General features: G+C 45.1%; 1 protein-coding gene across 2 annotated transcripts; it reads right to left on the reverse strand.

The window, feature by feature from the left end:
* Nucleotides 1-1,428: 1,428 nt before the first annotated feature.
* On the reverse strand, nucleotides 1,429-18,451 carry IRAK2 (interleukin 1 receptor associated kinase 2). 2 transcript variants are annotated; one of them, XM_086618889.1, is made up of 13 exons: nucleotides 18,265-18,451; nucleotides 16,236-16,415; nucleotides 11,067-11,237; nucleotides 10,257-10,363; nucleotides 8,626-8,820; nucleotides 8,118-8,182; nucleotides 7,584-7,698; nucleotides 6,721-6,830; nucleotides 6,143-6,338; nucleotides 5,372-5,434; nucleotides 4,117-4,317; nucleotides 3,435-3,951; nucleotides 1,429-3,049 (listed from the first exon to the last, which is right to left on the reverse strand). In XM_086618889.1, exons 1-13 carry the CDS (start codon nucleotides 18,449-18,451, stop codon nucleotides 2,931-2,933), a joined length of 2,226 nt encoding a protein of 741 aa, XP_086475015.1. In that variant the 3' UTR covers nucleotides 1,429-2,930. The 2 variants fall into 2 exon arrangements, with proteins under 2 accessions (XP_086475015.1, XP_086475016.1); XM_086618890.1 differs by having other exon boundaries at nucleotides 10,257-10,383; nucleotides 11,063-11,237; nucleotides 18,265-18,403.
* Nucleotides 18,452-20,245: the final 1,794 nt, after the last annotated feature.

A 20,245-nucleotide genomic window follows, 5' to 3' on the forward strand; every position in this document is an offset into this window, starting at 1 on the left:
CATCCCCATACTTTGCAAGTTATTTTTCAAACCCACGCTCAGTGAGAAGTGCCAGAAACACGACAGCCACGCATTCAAAATCTCCGTGTGAGACAGGACACGAACCACTTCCATTTGCTTTCTGCGGACGTGCCGCTTCAGACGGGCACGCTGAAACGGGCGGCAAACGGCACGTCGTTGTGGGCCGGGCCTTGGCCACTGCACCCAGACAGCCCTGGGGCCCCGCCAGCCCGGGGGGCAGGGGGACACCCCGCGCCCCGCGGCGGCCGGTCGGGGCGGGCAGCTGGCGGTGCTCGGCCTCCAGGCTTTAACAGCCCCTTTGGGAGGTGCTCATCTCCAAATTAGGTTTACTTGCACCAGTCTAATGTTCTATAATAAATATATATTTTTTAAATTGACATTCTGTGCCCTTATTCTAAGGTTCAGGGGTGAAAAAAAGCAGAGTTGTCCTTCGTTTTTGACAGAGAGCTACGAGGTCCTAAGCATCAAGGGCACTACAGGTTGTGCATCTAAACACCACTAAATGTCAGCTGTGTCCCAGTAATCCGTGTAATTACTAATTTTAGAGTGAAATTTACTCTAGGGACACTTCAAAGGAAAAAAAATCAGCTATTTAACCATGAGTGAAGACAGAATAAACATGTTTGTACTAATAATTACTAATGATTAAGTGCGTGCAAAGAGACCTTGAGCCGCTTCCCTACGAACACGAATTTACCTAAACAGGGTGGGCTGAGACATGTTTTTCTGTGCCACAAATAATGAAGAAGCAGGCTATAAAGCAAGGATTTTTTTTCAGTTTTTTTTATTCACAAAGGTATTAGTAAATGGTAATGTATAGATTTGCCAAGTTGAGATTAAAACATACATTATACTCAACAGTTATGACAGAGTACCATTATTTTAAGACTACACAGTGTCTTATATATGTTACATTAAATACCATGTATTCACCTCAAAATATTTTAAAATTAACATGGAGCAAGGCAAAGAATAACGATTTCATTTTGTGACTACAGGAGAACAAAACCTTCAAAGCATTTTTGTGAAACAGAACTATGTCTAAATTATGTTTCTCAATTTCAAAAACTTAGTTTTCCAGTCAGCTCTGCCATGTGTCTACCTGCATTTCTTCCAGGAGAAAATGTGAAATATTTACCATGGATCTCCCTAAATATACCCATGAAAAACAATGACTATTCAATTTTCAGCACCATAAAGTAACTTAATTAAATCTCATGTCAAATTAAGAAGTTATTGACCAATGTTTCTTACGTCAGTACCAATGTTGTCTTGGTTTGATCTGGTAAAATAAAAAAAACCTGACACTGGCAAATATATAGACAGTATCCAAGGCACTTACAACTAAGGAATTTTACCAGATTTTAGTGTAGAAAACAATCTGATAAACGTGTAGATGACTCCAACGCTCGGGTCTTTAGTTGAGATACTCTGACGTGCTCATTGCAGTACCTCCAACGGCCTCGGGACTGTACAGTGACAGAAGATACGAGCCCTTACTCACAGACCTTTGTGTAAAGCCAGGAAAACTGCACTGTGACACAACTCAAATGAGAAGAATTACCTATAAATTCGCATTTTTTTTAAATATTCTCTGAAACTCCATTGTGAATCTCGGCCATTTCTGTACACCAGGGCCCATGACCTACGCTAAGGAGGCAGCAGCCACCTGTCTGCAACCTGAGCTACACGTTCTGGCAGGTCTTTTTGTTTATAATAAACCTGTTTTTCCTTAGACTGCACAACAGGAGAACATGCTAACGACATCACAAACAATAAATAGTCACAGCGATAAAAGTGACGCTTTCTTAAGGGGGCTTCCACTTGGTAACCAGTGTGACAGCACACGGATTTCTGTTCTTTCTCCCCAGAGTGCCCCCCGAGGCTGCCCCCCCTGCTAACGTGGGGCCAGCCAAGAGACACACATGGCGAGCGTGGCTCATCCACAGCCCACGGGCGACCTCGTCCTTCACCGGCTCTTTAGACCATCGCCAAAATAAATAGAACAAATCAGATTTCAAGTGACCGATGACAAAATTACAGATATTTTAAATTAAAATATTGTCTCTAATCCAAAATATACATCAGTTACCATGTGAAACACAATGAGAAACCTTAGCAACATGTAAAGGACACTTACAAAAAACTAACTTCCAAAAATACTCTTATGAAGTATTAAACTCTGGCCTGGAGGTCCTGACAGTGACACTTCAAGGTCAGATTTCAAACGGTGCCACAGGCATGTATGTAGTAGAGCAGCTCACAGAAGAGACCAACATGGTTTTAATTATTCACCTACAACCATGTTCAATGCAATTCAAATTGAGATTGAGTCATGCAGAGTACATGTGAGAGCCTGCACAAAAATTCCCCTCTCTGGTAACGCGGTGGTGTTGCGGATGTGGACTAAGATTTTATGGAATAGGACAGATTGATTTGAAACCTGAAACCTTCTCCAGTCTCTCTGAAGATTTCTGCCTGCTTGTACACCATGAGATAACAATAAAGGCCATTGCTAACTGCTTGCTGGCCAGTGCTTGCCCTGTAACTTCTAGGACTGCGTTTTTTAATAAGATACATATCCATGTAGATGTTTTCTGAAATACGCTGCAAAAGGATCATAAATTATTTTGGCAGTTGTTTGTGTTTGCCATATCTTTTCGCATTGCAGAAGAAAAGGAAAAAGACATTTCTGTTTACAGAGTGGCACTATGCTTTAATCTGCTGCAGAACAGAGATTTTGTGGTTTTTCTCAGTGTGATCACTTCTGTTGCTCAGTCAGGGCTAATGTTGCAGATCCAGGCCAGCTACTCAACCTTACACAAAAGGTACACTTTTACCATCTTTCTAATGAAGGACAGTCCTTGTTTCTTCTTCTGAGCTGGCCACTGCTAATAAATCCATCCAATTTACGATTCAAAAAGTTCAGAACTGTTTAATTTGTCTTCTTCATACAGCAAAATATTTTCCATGAGCTTCTTTTTTTGATCATTTATCTTTATTTTCCAAGACGTCTCTCTGGCCAATGCTGAAAAACAAAAAAGCCCAAATATTGAGAAAAAAAAAAATCTATCTATTGTCTAAGGAATAGACGATAATTTTAAATAAAAGAAACACCAACAAAACTGGCTCAGGAAAAAAATCTGATGGAAAACCAGAAAACATTTTATGGATTTATTGGTAAAACTGTAACAAAGGATAAAAGATTCACTGAAATATGTTTATAAGTAGGAAGAAGAACCTAAGCAATTCTGGAGAAAAGAGTAATTTGTCCCTACTTTATATAATACTGGAGCACTTTTACAAAGACTTTGGTTATTGCAACGGGAACTTGGGCAGTTTTGCCAAACCAGCTTGAAGACCATATGCTTCTGAACGTTCTGCGTGCACCCTTCGGATTTATCTAGATTTACCTTGCGAGGAACACGAGGAGTCACGGTCTGCGTTGCTTTGTGGAAAGGCGCTCTGTGCAGTAGATGCTGTATCCAAGACATCATCACTTTTGGCACATGCTGCATTTCTTTCCTGGAGTCCACTTGCAGGTTTTCCCTGCTTCACCCTGTAATCACAGGCTGCCACGTTTTCCGAATTGTTACAGCTGTTGCTAGATAGCTCATCTGCGGATCTTTCTGAAGGATTCCACACAAAACTACTCGATTCATCTGATTCACACGGGACCCTTGACACTTGTCCGCAGTAAGTGTCCGGTGTCCCAACTGCCACCGAAGGTGCGCACGGACCGGTGCTCGTCAGCATCGCCGGCTGCGCGCTGTGCTCCCGGCTCTGCCCCGCAGACGGCACGTCCGTGCTCAGAATGGTTGTCTCATCGTCGGTTTCTTCTGGAGTGTTCATGGAGAACCCAGAAGTGCTGCCTCCACAGAGGTAATGCTCTCTTAATTTTTTTTCAGCCATTTCCATACTTTCCAGCACCTGTTTTTAACAACAAAATCTGTGAATGCCGAATAACTCCTGTACCCCTGCTAACATGTATTCTCCTACGTCAAACACTCTCAAAGTAAGTAAGGCGTGACTATTGTCACTTTAGACCTTGCTGTCAAGAAGACCAAAATCTTGTTCATGTGTTTGAAATATTACCTCTGCTATGTTAGAATTCTTCTTTCTCAGACAAAGGCAGATGGCTGAGGCAAAATCAACAGCAACCTCTTCCAGCAAGGGTCCTGCTTTCCTGTCTAGATATTTATGGCATATTTCCTTGGCAGCGAGCTTTTCAAAATTTTTTACTTTGGAGTATGAGCTTTCTTTCACTCTTTGAATTTCATCAGCAATCATATCTTTCTGTTCAAAGGAAAGGGAAACGTTAGTGAAGGCAAAATTAACACATTTATTTTTACCTGAATCAGTACGAATATAAGTCTTGCCATGTATCTGTTATTATTGCTCCTTAAGGGTTGGTTTACAGATCTAAAAGCTTTAAGACTCTCCATTCCTGCAACTGACAGAAATGTTTGTTTTCACAGGAGAGAAAAGGCCAAAGATTTTCTCTGCATGTGTCTAATGTCAAATTCACTAAAGCAGGCACAGCTCTTTGAGGCTTATTCCCATTTACAGGAGGGAAAAATAATGGACACTATATATAGCAGCATTCTTGCACAGGCCTTTTCAAACACTGGTAAAGCCATCAGAAACCCAGGATCCTGTATTTTCTGAATCCACTTGAACATGGCTGCATTGCTGGGAAACAGTAAGGCTACTATCGTTTTCCTTTCAAAGACTTCAACAAGATGGCAAGTCAGAAGGAGCGTATCCCCCAGAAGGAACATAGGTGGAGTCTGCTTTCATGAAGATGGTGTTAATGGCATTCAGTGAGCCTGGCCACTTTTGGTTGCTTGTGAAAGTCCTTTGTGCAGTTCTAATGACAGCCTGGGCAAATTGGCCAGGATACAAATTCCAGACGATGGTGCAATACACGAACGCCTGATAAACACGATGATGAGCAACTGCAGCTACCACCTACCCAGGTTTCCCCACTCCGTTTGGCTTGTAACACCCCTCTCTGGCACATGAAAACATGCAGCAGCATTTCAGCATAAAGCCTTGTCAGCACAAAGCATAAGCACGTAGTTAAACATCAATTATTCTGGAATATCTCCTAATATAACAGGGCCAGCACTCAGCAGTGCGGTATGTGAACTGGGAATATTCTGCGTCCGTCTGAAGGCAGATAGACTGCTGATGTCAAAGGAATCGGGATATGGCTTCTAAACATCCCTTCTTCAGGGGGTGTACAGCAGACTGCAAATGACAAACTATTTACAGAAAACGTAAATTCATTCTGTGACAGCGACCCCATTCACTCGTGCTCGTATTCATTATTCCTGCTTTTTCTTACCAGATAAATAGGGTGTCTTCCTTCATCCAGTGCCTTAATCCCTGTCAGTATCTCTGCTAACACCTAGAAAGTATATTTGAAATATAAAACAATTTGTTCAGAATTAATTCTATTTTTAAAAATTAATTTCTAACTACAGAAATATTGAACTGCCAAGGCATTTTGAAATTATATTTTTACTTCAGATGGCTTAACAATGCCAGATCTGGGCAACCGTTATGACTGTAAGATCTACCTCCACAGCCAGGTCCTAATCTTATAGTTAGGTACAGGAGATATTATTGAAACAAAGGATGAGAAGAAAGTAATTTTAAATCTAGGTAAGAAATTGCACTGAACAGAGAAATTTCCTATTTAAATGGAAACACCTGGAGACAGGTGACATCATAGACTACCAAATACTTTAGCTGAAATTCCACATTAACAGGTGATGTTTGTAGCAATTCATGTGACAACTCTGCGAGAATTCTGAGAACCTAACTGCAGTCTTTCCACTACGCTTTTTTTTTAAACCACCAGCAGTAATAACTCTTTTGCAACAAGAAACAATTTAATTTCTGTTGTTCAAAAAATTCACCTCGCTTTGCCACAAACAGAAGTATATTTGGAGTGTGAACATAATTAAAACCAGGATTTCAACACATTATATAGTCAGCAACTACGACAGGAAATGGCAGGCAGAACAGCTATATGAGGCACGTGCTCTTATATCCATTTTCCTGTCTAGAAGCACCAAAGAATGCAACAGAACAGGGCAAAAAGGCAACGTACCACACCACAGCCAAATACATCAACTTTTCCTGTTAACTGCCCGTGTCTGATAAAATCTTCCGGCAGATAAGTAAGAGAAGCTTGTAAGACTTTGGTTTTCATCACGGCATATTCTGATTTCTTATCAGCAGAATACAATCGCAGACCTGAATGCCCAAGCTTTGGTGTAAAGTTTTCATCCAGCAAGACATTTGAGCTGTGATAAAGACAGACAAATAACAATATTGGTCAAGTAACTACTTTAACTTGAGGTAAAGAATTACAGTTTTACACTTCCACAGTTAAGCACTGAAAGTTTCCAGCATTTGGTCTCCTGTGTGTGAATGAAAGGATAAAGAATGGTAGAAAGGGAGAGGAGAAAGGAAAAGCGTTCAGAAAAACTTCAAAAGAATATACTTCCATCATTTAGAAAAGAGAGACAGATTAAACATAGAACAGAAAACACCCTGCAGAACAAGAGACAGCAGAAAGATACTGCAAACGGATTTCAAAATTGTGCAAGCTTTCAGCCAATACTGTTAAAGAAATCCTGGAATTAACAGGTGACCAAGGAAGTGCTGACATGCCAAACCTCTCACCTTTTGATATTCCCATGAAGAATTCCAAAATTATGCAAATACTCTACAGCTCGGATGAGTCCTACAGAAATGCTAATTCGCATCTCCCAGGTCAGGGGAGCAGAATCATCCTGCAAGAAAGGGAGGAAAAAAAATAGTATTATATAGAATAAAAAACTGTAAGACAGTAGTAGTTTTGAAAGCCAAAGCCTTAGTTTTAGTCTGACTAATGTCCCAAGCAAAACTCCTGCTGACCTAAGTCAAAAGTTTGGTCCGAGGCAGAAACGGACGATTCCAAGGCCAAGGAAGGAACTATTGTTGTGTATCCTGCTGCACGTTTTGCCTGCCGCAGGCACAGGGAGACAAGGATACAGCAAGGATCATGCTTGTCCAAAGCATCCAGTACTGGCCATTGCTGAGGCATAGTGCTGGTTTTCATGGATTGCTTTTCTGAGGCTTCTCTGCCCTGTGATCTCCTCTGCAAATGCTCTTTCAGTAGGTGTGAACATCTCAAACTCTTCCCTCCTCAGCTCTCGTAAAACTTCATAGCACATTATGCCATGGATATGATGATGGATTATACAGAAACTTATTCCCAAATCCAATGAAATATTACAGTATGAAGAGACACGTTTTGCAGATTCCTTATTATTTTAAAAATCCAGAGGCTGCACAGCACAAACTTCCTGTAGACCTGGTCTGCTTTGCAGGAGAGAGAACGGAAAAGAGCCGCAGCCTTTCTAGTACTTGCAGTCAAGGTGTTTGGGCACTTCCCCCCCAGCCCCGCTGTTTCTCAGCATTCAAAGAGATAGAATTGCTTTGCATACAGTCAGAGGACAGGCCTTGTCACCAAGGGGGACAAGGGACCCGGGTGATTTGCTTACTTGACACTGCAGTTTGTTTTGTAGTGATGCATTGGGCAGGTAGGGATAGATCAGACAGTGCAATCCAGTTTCTACTGAGAAACCCAGCAGCGGCAAAATGTTGACATGACAACACCTGCAGGCACAGATGGACAATGACTTGCAAATGAAATACGAGCAACACAGAAAAATACATTCCTGATCTGGAATAAATCCCTAAATTCAAGGCAACTGGGGATTGTGTCCTGCAGCTGGAAGCACAGAGTGGCCCTGAGCAGTGCTGCGGGAGGCTAACGGACCTCGGCAGGGACGGGAGATGTCACGACAGCGCAGCCCTGTTCTCAGCAGGCAGGAGGGACACGAAGCTCCAGGAGGCACCACTTCTCACCGTCTCAAGGACTGGCAGAGCGGCTGCGTTTGCTCAGCGGGGTTTGTTCTGCCGGGAGGCAGAACCCCCCTGTCCCCAGAACAGCACAGTTTCAGTCTCCAACGACACACACGGGCAACGGGCCACGTGCAGGACACGCACGGACTGCCTCTGAAAGAGCCACCTACCGAAAGCAAATCTGCACTTCTGTATGAAAGAACCTTTGGGTAGAATTTGGGCTTGTGCATTCCATCTGAAAAAGGAAAACATGCAAGAGAATGTCAATAGTAATTATTAAGATGTTGCATTTATACAGATCTTTTAGTCTCTAGATGATGAGCTACTTTAGAAATAAGCAAGTATCACTGATGGCAACTTTGTGCCAAAGACAACAAATAAGTTGCAATTAGAATGAAAGCCAGTGTAAAGACACCTCTGATCCAATCATCGATGCAGGTAGCTACATTGCAGGCTGCTCCCATGGATAGAGTTAATAAAACTACTCACAGGAGTAAAACCTCTCCCATGTGTTTGCTGAATCTAGGTTTACTTACTTTACATCATGTCCTTTTAATCTCTCTGCTTGTGTAGCCACTCGGGTTCCTTGCCCATCCAATATTAGATAACAACTGCCAATATTCAAGAGATACTAATAACATGCCCCCTTCAAAGAAGAAGAAAAGGTGGAGTACTTGCCTCTTTCAGTCTTTTGATGACATACACTATGTTGTTTCTCTGACCTTTGTAGACATCCGCAAAAGTACCTTCACAAATCCTGCTCTTGTCACTGAAACCGTTTGTGGCATTAGCAACTTCCCTCTGGGTCCACAAAAGACTCCCGCTGGGGAGATCAGTCGTAGTCTCCTGCTGAGGAGTGGCAGAGCTGCAAGGCTACACATTTGTAAAAGAAACAAGTTTATCTCATGAAAATTCATACTCTTTTTCCTTCTTTCAGGTGTCGTATATTCTTTTCCATGATTTAAGCACTCACTGTGATTGTCGAAAGAAACTGTGAAAGGTACTGTGCGACCTGTCACTAGGGTTTCCCTTGGTAACACCCGGCTCCATGTGCTCTGCTGATGTAAAAATTTTGCATAGTAGAAGAGACTTGAAAACTCACCAGTTGGCATTTCCATCTCTCCCAGAAAACAGACTTAGTTTTGGTTAAAAGTCCATATATTTATTTAAAGTGACGTTAGTTTAAGTTACAAAAACCACTAATGTTTATGGCTGGGGCACATAGTAAGAAACAGCTGGGTCAGAAAGTAGGGTCCCTCATAATGTATTTATGGTGGGAACTTCACATCTACTTCTGAAGCATCTGGCATCGGTTGCACAATAATTTGTTGCTTCCAGTGGGGCAAGTCCTAATGCCAATTGTTATTACAGCTGCACTGTACCCTGCATCATGCAGCTTTCACAACCTTAATGCACTCCAGACTTGAGAAAACAAAACAACTCCCTCTCAAGAACTTCTGAAACTACTGCAATCTTTGCAGCAGTCTTCTCTTCTGGCTAGTACTCTTGAACCATGTTATTTTGGAAGAGTTTAAAGTCTTAAAACACAATCTTCTTTAAAACAATTTGAACAAACTAAACCAAAGAAAATAGTCCAAGACAGAACCATGACGGGACCACAGCGTGCACCTGGATCTGAGAAACACTCTGAGAACCCACAGGCCAGATCTAGCTAGACTGTCTTAAAGACAAGAGAGACATAGGGAGGACGGAACGGGAGACCGTGTGCTGAGATTACTATGAACACGAGAAAAGCTTCCCAGTGCGATGGTTGAGCACTGGAACAGGGGCTCAGAGTGGTGAAAGAACCTTCAACCTTGGAGATTTTCATTTGTCAGCCGTGCAAGGCTCTGGGCAACCTGACTTAAATTTGATACTAGCCCAGTTTTGAGCAGAAACTACGTTTTAAGTACAAAATTAAACTCAAAGAAGTATGCCACTCTGACAGTCAGTGGAATATATTGCACTGTCCTATGACCACACCAGAACCGTTAAGTCGTCTGTAAAATCTATACTGGAAATTCCTTCAAAATTAATTGCTATTTGTGGGCATGTTACCCATGCTGAGCTATGCAGTTAATTGTTAATTCTTCCCCTCGCTGGTCCTTCACTGGCAAAAAAAGTGACGTAAACCACAAGCAACTGTAGCATTACCGTTATATTCAGTCCAAACAAACTGTCATCGAGCCTCACTTTTCCACCAGCTCTGTATTCTATACAAGTAGAGGGATAAACTCGGATTGAAAAAACACAGAAAGCCATAAAGACAATTTTCATCATTATAACCAATGAGTACTAACGGAATTTACCTTCACACTTGATGAGACGGGAGGATTTGACTGTAAGGATTTCAAAAGGTCTCTTGGGGGAGGTGGTGGAAAAGGGAGTGAATACACGGCTCCTTCGGAACCAGCACCTGGAATTGAAATAACAGCACTGAACACACACCTTATTTCTGTAATACCACAGCCTGGGACTAATTATGAAGGTCTCGAGTATTTTGTTGAATTTCCTAACCAGGGATAATCTGTGACAAGCTGCCAAAATGTGAAACACTCTGCAAAGATAGGGAGCTATTTTCCTGGCTCTTCTATGCAAGATGACTATGTGGATCTCTCTCGTCCTGGCTCGGGGACATGGAGGTCCCTACATCTATACTGTTGGTCAGATGCTCTCCTCAATATGTCCTGGGTTCTGCTCCCTCCCTTTCCCAGGCTGAGGGGCCTGCTGATGTGTGCGTGGCTCTCTTCTGGCCTAGATTTATTTGGCATGGAGAGAGGGACGTGGGGCAGGAAATGTACCTGCTGACCTAGTGTTAGTATGGAGCCATGACGGGACCAGGGTGTGCACAGGGATCTGGGAAACGTCCTGAGATCCCAAGGATAACACAGCCAGCATCTCAAGGCCAAGAGAGCTATAGAAAGGAGGAACAGGAGGCCATGTGCTAAAGTTAGGAATAAAGAGCTCAGGAGACAACAGTGCCAGGACATAGGCAAATATTCAAATGTGACCATTTTGAAAAGCAATACATTCATTCCGCTATACTGAAAGCAAATGGGAATCAATATTGTCCACACGGTCACTTCGATGTTAAAGAAAATTCAGAACCTATTACTTACTGCCTGCTGGTGATGGTCCCTGATGTGAAGAGTCTGGTGATGGCAACAGACTTATTTCATTTTCTCTCTCTTTATTTTTGTTTTCTGTAGAAGTTAAAGACACGTTCTCCTGCTTAGGCGGCTCTACCAGCTCCTCTTTTTCAGAGTTGGCAATACTAGAGGCTGACGTCCCTTCAAAAGAGAAGAAAGGAAAGATGATGATGATTACCAGGGAAAACAGAGACTGACTCTATCAGTTAACTGGAAAGAATCCTAGTCAGGAAAACAAACTGTAAATTAACATAACATTAAAATGAACATGCAAGCAATTTATTGTTGAATTGCTGAAATACTATTGCTATTTAAATTCAGAACATATTCATGATATTAACCATGACTGAAAATTAATAAGAAGCGATAGCTTCAAACAAATGTCAGTGATGACTATGCAAAAGATATATAGTCTCTTACAATAACGAATTAACAATAATAGTATATTTATTTTGTAATTTTCTATGTAGCATCCTTCAGCCAATGATCTCAAACCGTAAACATCTCCCGGCCTAAAGAAGGCATCTCGTTCTTTGTTAATTGCCATGGGACTGAGAGAAGTTTGACAGAATTGTATTGGGTTTAGTCAGTTAAATATCCCAGGACGATTTTCAATTGTGTGGGTTTAGTGTCATGACCACGCTCATTCCCAGAAACACTTTCCTATATAGAGCTATTTGCAATAAAGAATCACACTCCTACTTACGAACAGAAAGAAAGAAATGGGAGACAATCCAGGGAAAACATAAAAATGGTCAAAGGTCAAGACTTACTGATATATAAGAAAAAATTAAAGGATGAATTATTAGTTCACTACAGCTCTCAGAGATCTTGTGTTGTGTACAGCCTGGCAAAATCTCAGAATCAGGCCTGAAAAAGCAACTTGAAGTTTGGTTAAAAAAGGTACAAAAGATGCTTTCAGCGTACAGGGTCTTGGAAGAGTATGTACATCTTAGAGGAAATTATTAAAATTAGACCAGGCTATAGTCAGGATGGGGAAAAAATAAAGTAAAAAAAATTCACGGTACTGTGATATACAAGGCTGTCAAAATCTCCCGTAGAAGCAGCTGAATTCTCATCCATGAATACATTTAAAACTGAGGTTGAAAAGCAGCTTGGAAACGCCCAGTGTGCACCAGTGATGATTTAAGGACTTTCTACTGCCTGGTTACATTTCCCTGGCCATAGTTCTAAACTTTTGTTTCCCCCTTTGCGTCCAAAGCAGCGGGAGGATCCGCAGCCAGCAGGAAGCGGCACGTTTCCATCCCAACCTGCGTGCCTCACCGATCCAGCGGGCACGTCTGAGAGAAGACGAGCCATGCCAGGCTCGGTGCGCCCCAGGCTGAAGAGAAGGGCTGTGGGAAAAGCCACGGTGGCAGAAGTGGGCACCTCCATGGCAAGTCTTCTCCTTTGGCCTCCGTCTGGGGTTTGTACCCGCTTTCTTCAGTGATGTCACCCGTGAACGCAGGCTTGACTGAAACCAGGTCTTCAAATCAAAACTCAGAAAAATCAGGTACGTTTCGTTATTGCTGTGTTGGAATGTTACGAAATCCCCAATTTTATGGGTTTTTGAAATTAGCTATGAAACAGTCTGTGGGCCTTTAGTCAAAGCTTACAGTCCCTGTATTCTGCAACTGTTGGCTTCTCCCTCGTGTACTTGAACCTAGAAGTCTCTAAAATTAGAATCACTTCCCTCTTGTAACCTACTTTTCAGGGTTTTTCATGAATTTTGCAACTTCCTGCATATCAGACAAACAGGTCACTACTGAAGCTAAAGAGCTGACACTAAAAAAAATCATTATTATGGATTTGAGTACTGCAAGAAATTATTGAAGAGAGGTAGAACTCTCCTGGAAATAATCTGCCAGCAAAACATCTACCCATGTGTTGCGTCTGATTAAGTCAGAATAAACACAACCATGGTGATGTAAGGACCACGTAGTTCTCTGAAGTGCCCCACAGAAGCAGCAATGTCTTCTCCCTGTCTGCCCAAGAGGAATCACCTGAGTAAGCATATTCAGATAGAGACAAAAAAGCAGAAACAGAGGGTAAAGACGTCAAGGATTTGTCTAAACCTGAAAAGATCCTGCTAGAAATCACTTCTGCTTATGACCGAGCACACAGTTGAGTGCCCATATTGGGTTAATTCCAGAAAACATTAACTACTTCCACATGGCAGAACAAGAAAATAATCCAGACTTTCTGCCACTTAAATTAATATGAAGTTTTGCTATGGACTTCAGTAGAAGAGATAACTATTAGAAGTTTTCTAAAGAGATAATTTCATGGTAGCTTTGCAATTTATTGCATTTGAATTGATCTGGGAGTCAAGCACATTGCACGAGCTACAGTGATGCTTACACACTGCTTAAAAGAAAACCAGTCGGACAAACAGAAGGATGATGAACGTTTCTGTGCAGTGATGATGATTATTTTTGTCTGTGTTGTATCTTTATTTTTAACGACAATGTTTCTGGAAGCTGCTGTTGGCTTCGAAGCCTGATTCTTCACATTTTACAGAATTGGAGAGACAAACCTTTCTCGGTTCTTGTGCAAGCAATCTTGTCAGCGGCTTTAGGATGGGCTTTAAGATGCCGCCTCTCCGACCCTACCGCAGTGCCATACTCTTGAACCCAGGGCCGGCCCTAACGAGCAGAGATCTGCTGCGCATCATCTTCGTTTCCAGGGGGTCGTTCTACTGCACGTGCTGTACGCCAGCTTGGATCAACCGTGTGGTGGGCTGCAGGTGATGGCTCTCTGAAATGAAATACCGACTTCTCTCGCAGTCATTCACCACTGCCACGTGCTGAGCTCATCTCAGTTTGAAATGTACTCATGGTCTTGTTTTAAAGGCTGTAAGAGAAGAGAAAGGCCTCTACCTTGGGGTAAAAGCAGCAGTATCGCACTTGTTGTAACAAGTAATTTTTCTAAGCTCTTTGAACTCAGCTTTTGCAAAAATGGGAAAATTAACCCACATGGGAAAGAAAAGGCATCGTACCTAACTGAACAAAACCAGTCTTTTCCATGACGGATAAAAATTAATTTGAAAATTGCTGCTGCTATTATGTAGCGGTAAAAAACATCCAGTAATTTTTCAATTTCAGTTTTTACGTTCTCTGAAGGAGAATTCAGGGCTGTTTTTTCTTACATCACAGTACAAAGCAGGATTACAGAAACTCTGCGGAGGAATGCACGGAGATAAGGCGGCTGTAAACAAAGGCGGACCCCGGAACGCGCTCCCACAGGGAGGGACGGCGAGGTTGTAACCTGTTTGGGTTCAAGGTGTGGTGGGTCACACAGCGTTACACAAGAGCACCCAGGAACTCTCCTTACGGACCAGGATCAGCTGTGACAAATACCGAACAGGCACAGTGAAAGTGTCATCCCAGCACGGAAGCCACTCTCTGCTGCAGAGCATCCACAAAACCACCATTAGCGGGGAGCCAGGCTTCCTGCCTCGGTGGTGTCTAGATCCGAGTTATTCAAGGTAGAGACTAAAAATCAACAAGCAAGACTTTGCTTTCAATCCTGCCCACTTGGCCTGGGCCCCCAAAGTCACAGTAACTAATTTAACAACTGGATTACGGATACACAGATTAAACCAGACGCCAGTCACAGCCTGCCAAGCCGAACGCTGCGGCTGAATTCCGTCAGCAAGCGGATTGCTGAACCAAGGGGCTGCACGAGCGGCGCCAAAACCAGCGACATTAACAGAGCGACGCGCTCCTCAGGGTCTGCGGGTACGCTGCTCCGTGTGCCAAGACAGAGCGTGCTTGAAGGCTGCTTGCGAGGTAGTACTTTTTTAAAAAAAAAAAAAAAAGAAATTTAGAATACCAGCGTTAAATGTTTTTTTCTGACATTCCGAAATGAAGGTTAAAAGTCATGCTAATGCCACGTGGCAAGAAACCCAGGATGCATTATTCCGCAGCAGCCGCTCGCCACGCGGCTCAAACCCACCCGTCGCCGACAGTTTTCCCGTCGCAGCCTGGGAAGAGCAGGTGGTGCTCCTGCCCGTTTCCCACCTGTGGAAGTGTATGCCCACATCAGCTTTGAACGTTTCCCAGATGCACCTGGGTCATGCTTCTCCAAGCATCTTTGGCCACACAACAATCTGTAATTTTTCATTCTAGCAATTCTCTACAGAGAATTCGCAAAATTCATAGAGACATCTGAGTTCCAGAAAGGAGATTTTGGGTGGGAACAGGTGTGAAAAGGGGAATATGGTCCACTCGACTTTTTGGAGCGACTCAATATAGAAAGACAGAATGTTGTCCAGGGTTCAACAAATTTGGTGGTAGAACTGGACTAAGGTACAATTTGGCTTGCAAAAATAGACAGCTGCAATTTAAACATAATCTTCAATGGAAAAAAATGGAAAGGAAAATTATTTTTTAAAGTGTCGTGACTTCTAAAAGGCAGTGGTTTACCTTCACTGGGCACACTGCGTTCAAACGCTAATCATCCTACCTCGAAAAAGAGAAATCTGAAATAGAGCAAGCTGGAGATACGTGAGAAGAATCACATGCCAAGAGTTACAAAAGACTACAGTTGTTTAAGGATCAAGGAGAACATATGACACAAATAGAGAAAATATGAAGTGAGACAAAGAAATAGTAGTGTAGGTAGTGGATAAACCATTTCTGCTTGTCATAACCTTTTCCCCAAGACGCAGGAAAGCAGGCGGTACAGGCAAAACCCATTATGTGGTTTTATACTCTGAGTTTGGTGACAATTAGAGTGTAATGACAAAATTTCACAGAGGAACAAGAATGTACCAAAAAATTAAAACATTCATGATTAGGCTCTGTTTTGAAACCCTGTGTGATACGACTGGTTCAGAGCACAGCCACTCTCCCTTTGGCACCTCTCAAAGCATCTAAGATGCCCCCTACAACAGTGGGATGGTGAACTACGGGGACCAGTGATTCCTCCTCTATGTCACCTCTTCCTTTATGACCACAAATTTTATTTGAGAGAGCAGAAAATCAGAATCAGTAGAGAAATTTCAGAATTTAAGCGTAAGACCCCCAGCAAAAAGCTTCCTCAGCTTTTTTTGCACCAAGAAAGGTGCACCAGGTTGGGCCTGGTGCTCTGAGAAGCAGCACAGGCTCCCTGTGGGAGGAAGGGGCAGCTACTCACAGTCCAGGATGACTTGAGCCGCTCGGTAGAGCTGCAGTCCTTGCAGCAGGTCCAGGAGCTGCTGCACCGTAGCCAGCCTCACTCCCCACCACCACATCAGCTCTCTTGTTATGCTGATCCCCGTCTTCTCCATGCACTTGATTTTCCGTAGCTCTGTTTGATCAGTTATCACGTAGGAGGCTAGTGGGAGACAAAGGGTATTTCTGCTTAAAAATTAGAAAAAACAAGCAAGCACAAGCAGGGGAAGAAGCTAAGGTGTGAGGCACACTTTGCTTTTTCATTTTCACACTTTTACAAGGCAGGATGACAATAAATTAGCTATGTAGACATGAAGAAAATTCAGTTCCTAAAGTATGATATTCCTTTTATTCCTTCGACTGTTCTGGAAAAAATGTGGTTATATCAGAGACCCAAAAAGAAAACCTAGTCATGCTTTTCATCATATTTTCCCCATAACCTTCCTACACCTTAATGCTTTGTAGCAAGACAAGTTCAGATGAAGTTCCTGGTAGGATTCTTCCAAAACAGGTAGCGGATGTCAGTGGCGAGACAGCACTCCTTTCTCCCTTACTAAATACCGATGTTGTGGTGAGCCAAACAGCAACTGAGTCATCTGCATTGTTACTTACGGTCAGATAAACCTACCAGTGAAATGCAGCTATTCTTAAGAGCAGGAGACACCGTGCTAAAGCTGACCCTACATCATTTGTCCAGATTCCTGAATGTGCACAGGACACTGGCACCCTCTGTACCCTTCTCGGCTCGCTGACCAACACGTAATCACCTCCCCTCGCTCAGCACCCAGGAAATCCGATGCAACTGCCCGCAGCGCGGGTGTTGGAGCTACAGTGCCACGGGCGAGGTCAGAAGAACGGTGAAACAGCAGACACGTCTCAGAATGCCCCTGTATTTGGGATGGGGTCATGTCACAGCTTCCCCATCCGTCAGCGCCTGCCCGACGGCAGCAAAAGGCTCTGCCTTCCCGCGAGAGCCCCCCGCCTGCTGCGGGCTGTGGCATGGGAGGGGGCAGCCCAGGTCCCCAGGGCACAGGGTCTGGGGAGCAGAGCCAGGGTGAACTGTGCTGGGCCAGCGGTTTGTGACACACGCTTGGCTACCTTGTCACTGCCTTGGGATTTTGTGTGAATTCAGCTGTGCCCGTCTGTGGTCTCCGGGGGCGGGGAGATACCCACCGAGGGTGCCCGTCTGACTCAGCCCCTCAGCTGACCCGCACCTGATGCTGCCGCTGAGCCTGCAGCGGAGGGGCTTGGGGGCCGGGGGTGCGTGTGGAAAGATTCCCGAGCTCACACCTGAGCTGGCTTTAGAAGGACATCAGACGTACAGATTTCCCCATCTGAAGACAGCTACCCTGGGCCAGCAAGTTTAGCGAGAGAGAGAGTTTACTCAGCAGACGGAGTCGGTGAAGTCTCAAATGAAATTCGGTCACGTTAAATACAGGAAGGGGGGGCAACTAGGAAAGGTGCAGGTCAGAATTGTTTGGACCAGGATACAAAAAAAAAAGAAGAAAAAACTCAGGGACTCCATTTTCTACAGTTATTAACCGGCTGCGGCCAGGACAGAGAAAACAGGGGCAGTAAGAATGAGGGAAGAGACTTGTAGTGAAGGAAGAAAGGAAAAACCAGAACATCTAAGCACACGCGAGTGGTGATGTGCAAAGGGGCAAGGAGGAGAAGATCAAGGGCGAACGGAGAGGGGAGCGTGAAAAACAGCGGAGAGCGAGGGGAGGGAGCGTGGCTGCCCGGGGGAAGCCAAGGGGACGCGGAACTCCGGAATTCCACCTGTTAATCAGAGGTTTCGCTTCATTCCGAAAGGAGATTTGTGCGCGGGAATTCCCTGGCTACAGTTCGTGCTTCGGAGCGCCGGGGAACGGCTGGCCCTGGGCACGGTGCCCACCCCGCGCCCTGCCACCGCGCAGCCTGAACGCGCTGCCGCTCGGTGCCCCCCGCCGCCCCACCGGCTGAGGGGGGGCAGCCCCGCCGCCAGCCCCCCTGCCCCGCCGCCAGCCCCTCACCGAATCGCATCCAGTCGCAGTCGCTCAGGCAGTCCATCTTCTGGCAGAAATCCTCCAGCACCCAGGCGGGCATGCTGTGGACGTAGCGCGCCGGGGGGCAGCCCCCCCGGAGCGCCAGGGCCGGCGGCCGCAGGCTCATGGCGCCGCACTCCCGCCCCGCCGCGCCCTCGGCCCCGGCCGCGGCCATCAGCGGCGGCCGCGCAGGGTGCGCGCCCCGCGCAGCGACCGCGGGCCGGGCAGCGAGCTGCGCGCACCCCCCGCCCGCGGGCCCAGCAGCGCTGCCGCTCCCGGCGCTGCTTCTCCCGGCGCTGCCGCTCCCGGCGCTGCCGCTTCCCGAAGGCGCCGGCCCGGCGGCCCCGCTCGGGGCCGGGGCAGAGCCGGGGGCGCGGACGCGCGTTTCTCGGCAGGGTCACGCCGCGCCCCGCGCTTCCTGCTCCGCCCGACGTCAGGGCCGGCCCCGAACGCGTTTTCCTTTCCCCGAGCGCGCGTCGCTCCGGCCCCGGTGCCACATTGCACCAGCCGCACGTGACGGGGCCGAACGACGCTTTTCCTGCCGGGGCTGCCCGCAGGGTTGTGCAACGGCTGCCCGCGGGCACGGCGGGGCGTGCCGGGCAGACCTCAGCCCACCGTGCCCACCCTGCAGGGCGCAGCTGCTGCTTCGGACACCCGCGTGGGCACGGAGGTGGGTGCTCAAACGTGGGGCCCCCGGGAGGCGCCCAAACCGCGCTCCCCGCCGGGCCGGGTGATGTGCAGCCGGGGACCAGGAAAGTTTCAAAGACAGAAAAAAACCCTAAACAAAAATATCCAAAGTGTATTATTATGTAAAATATCACAATTCCCGGATTGCCTCAGGACCTAGCTGGTTTAGCAGCAGTGCTATTTCAACAATAATAGTTAAATTTCTGGTTTTTTTTCCCCTCCCTTTTCCCCGCTTACTGTCCCTCTGACCCATACCTAGATTCCACCATGGGACCGTGATCAGAGCATCTCTGAAGGTCCTGACTCCGGCACAAGGCACTGCTGCTCCCACGGCTGCCAAGCGAGCCAGTGCTGTGACTGACTGAAAACCACCCCATGCTGTAATGTAGCTGTCACAAGTAAATGACAACTGTCACTCATCACTCATCCAGCGCAGGAACTAGTCGGAGGCTCCATTTTCCAGCGTTCACGTCTTAAGAGCCAGCTGGGGTTTTCTCCGGTCGCTTTTATTCTGACCTGAAGGCGCACTCCAGAACAGAAGAAATACTCTTCCTTGCATTTGTTAAGCATTTCTCCAGAAGTTTATCTATCTATAACATCTGGCTCTGTTATTTAATTTTTAAAAACATGTTTTATCAGTAAGAGTTCTTTAATGACCACAAATTTCTAGTATGGCATTTCTGCACCTGCTTTAACAACTCTAATGGAACAGGCTTTTATGTCAGACTTCCTTACGTCCGTCAGTGCCTTGCAGTTTGAATACTCCAGCCGTGGGTTTGGCTGAAGAGTGAAAACCAAACGACATCAGAAATATTATGACCTATTCCATTCCAATGACAAGTAATACATAATCAAATTGGGTTTATGCTAGAATGCCTGTAAGTAAAAAAAAAAAGACACACAGCTGTGCTGATGTTATTACTGGACTAGTCCATGGTAGGATCTTTTGAGCATTCACTAAGTGGACCCTCACAACCAGCCCAGCTAAATGTAGGTGTTATTTAACATGATCACAATCACTGCCATGCGGTTAAAAAGGCAAGACAGAACCAGCAACACGTGTAACGGCACTGCCAGACTGTGGCAAGAGGATCAAATGTAACACCAGGTGTGACACCGGGGTGTGTAAAAACAAAACCTTGTCAGATATTTGTGAGGGAGATTTTCAAGTGCTTCTCATCTTAGAGAGGAAGTTGCTAAGTTTTTAAAACTGATCTATAGGAGGGGGGGAAACAAAAAAGAAAAGAAGGTATTTCGTGATTTGTCAACAAGAAAATCAACA

This window comes from Tauraco erythrolophus, chromosome 12 (assembly GCF_009769465.1).
Source record: "Tauraco erythrolophus isolate bTauEry1 chromosome 12, bTauEry1.pri, whole genome shotgun sequence".
Lineage (NCBI taxonomy): Eukaryota > Metazoa > Chordata > Aves > Musophagiformes > Musophagidae > Tauraco > Tauraco erythrolophus.

Bases quoted from the DNA above. Each gene is read 5' to 3' on its own strand.
- IRAK2 (XM_086618889.1), bottom strand. From the start codon at position 18,451: ATGGCCGCGGCCGGGGCCGAGGGCGCGGCGGGGCGGGAGTGCGGCGCC. The intron at 7,699-8,117 runs GTAGGTGGCTCT...CTGTGCCTGCAG, and splicing joins GAAGTGCAGATTTGCTTTCG to GTGTTGTCATGTCAACATTT. The intron at 6,339-6,720 runs GTGAGAGGTTTG...TCTTTATCACAG, and splicing joins CTTCATGGGAATATCAAAAG to CTCAAATGTCTTGCTGGATG.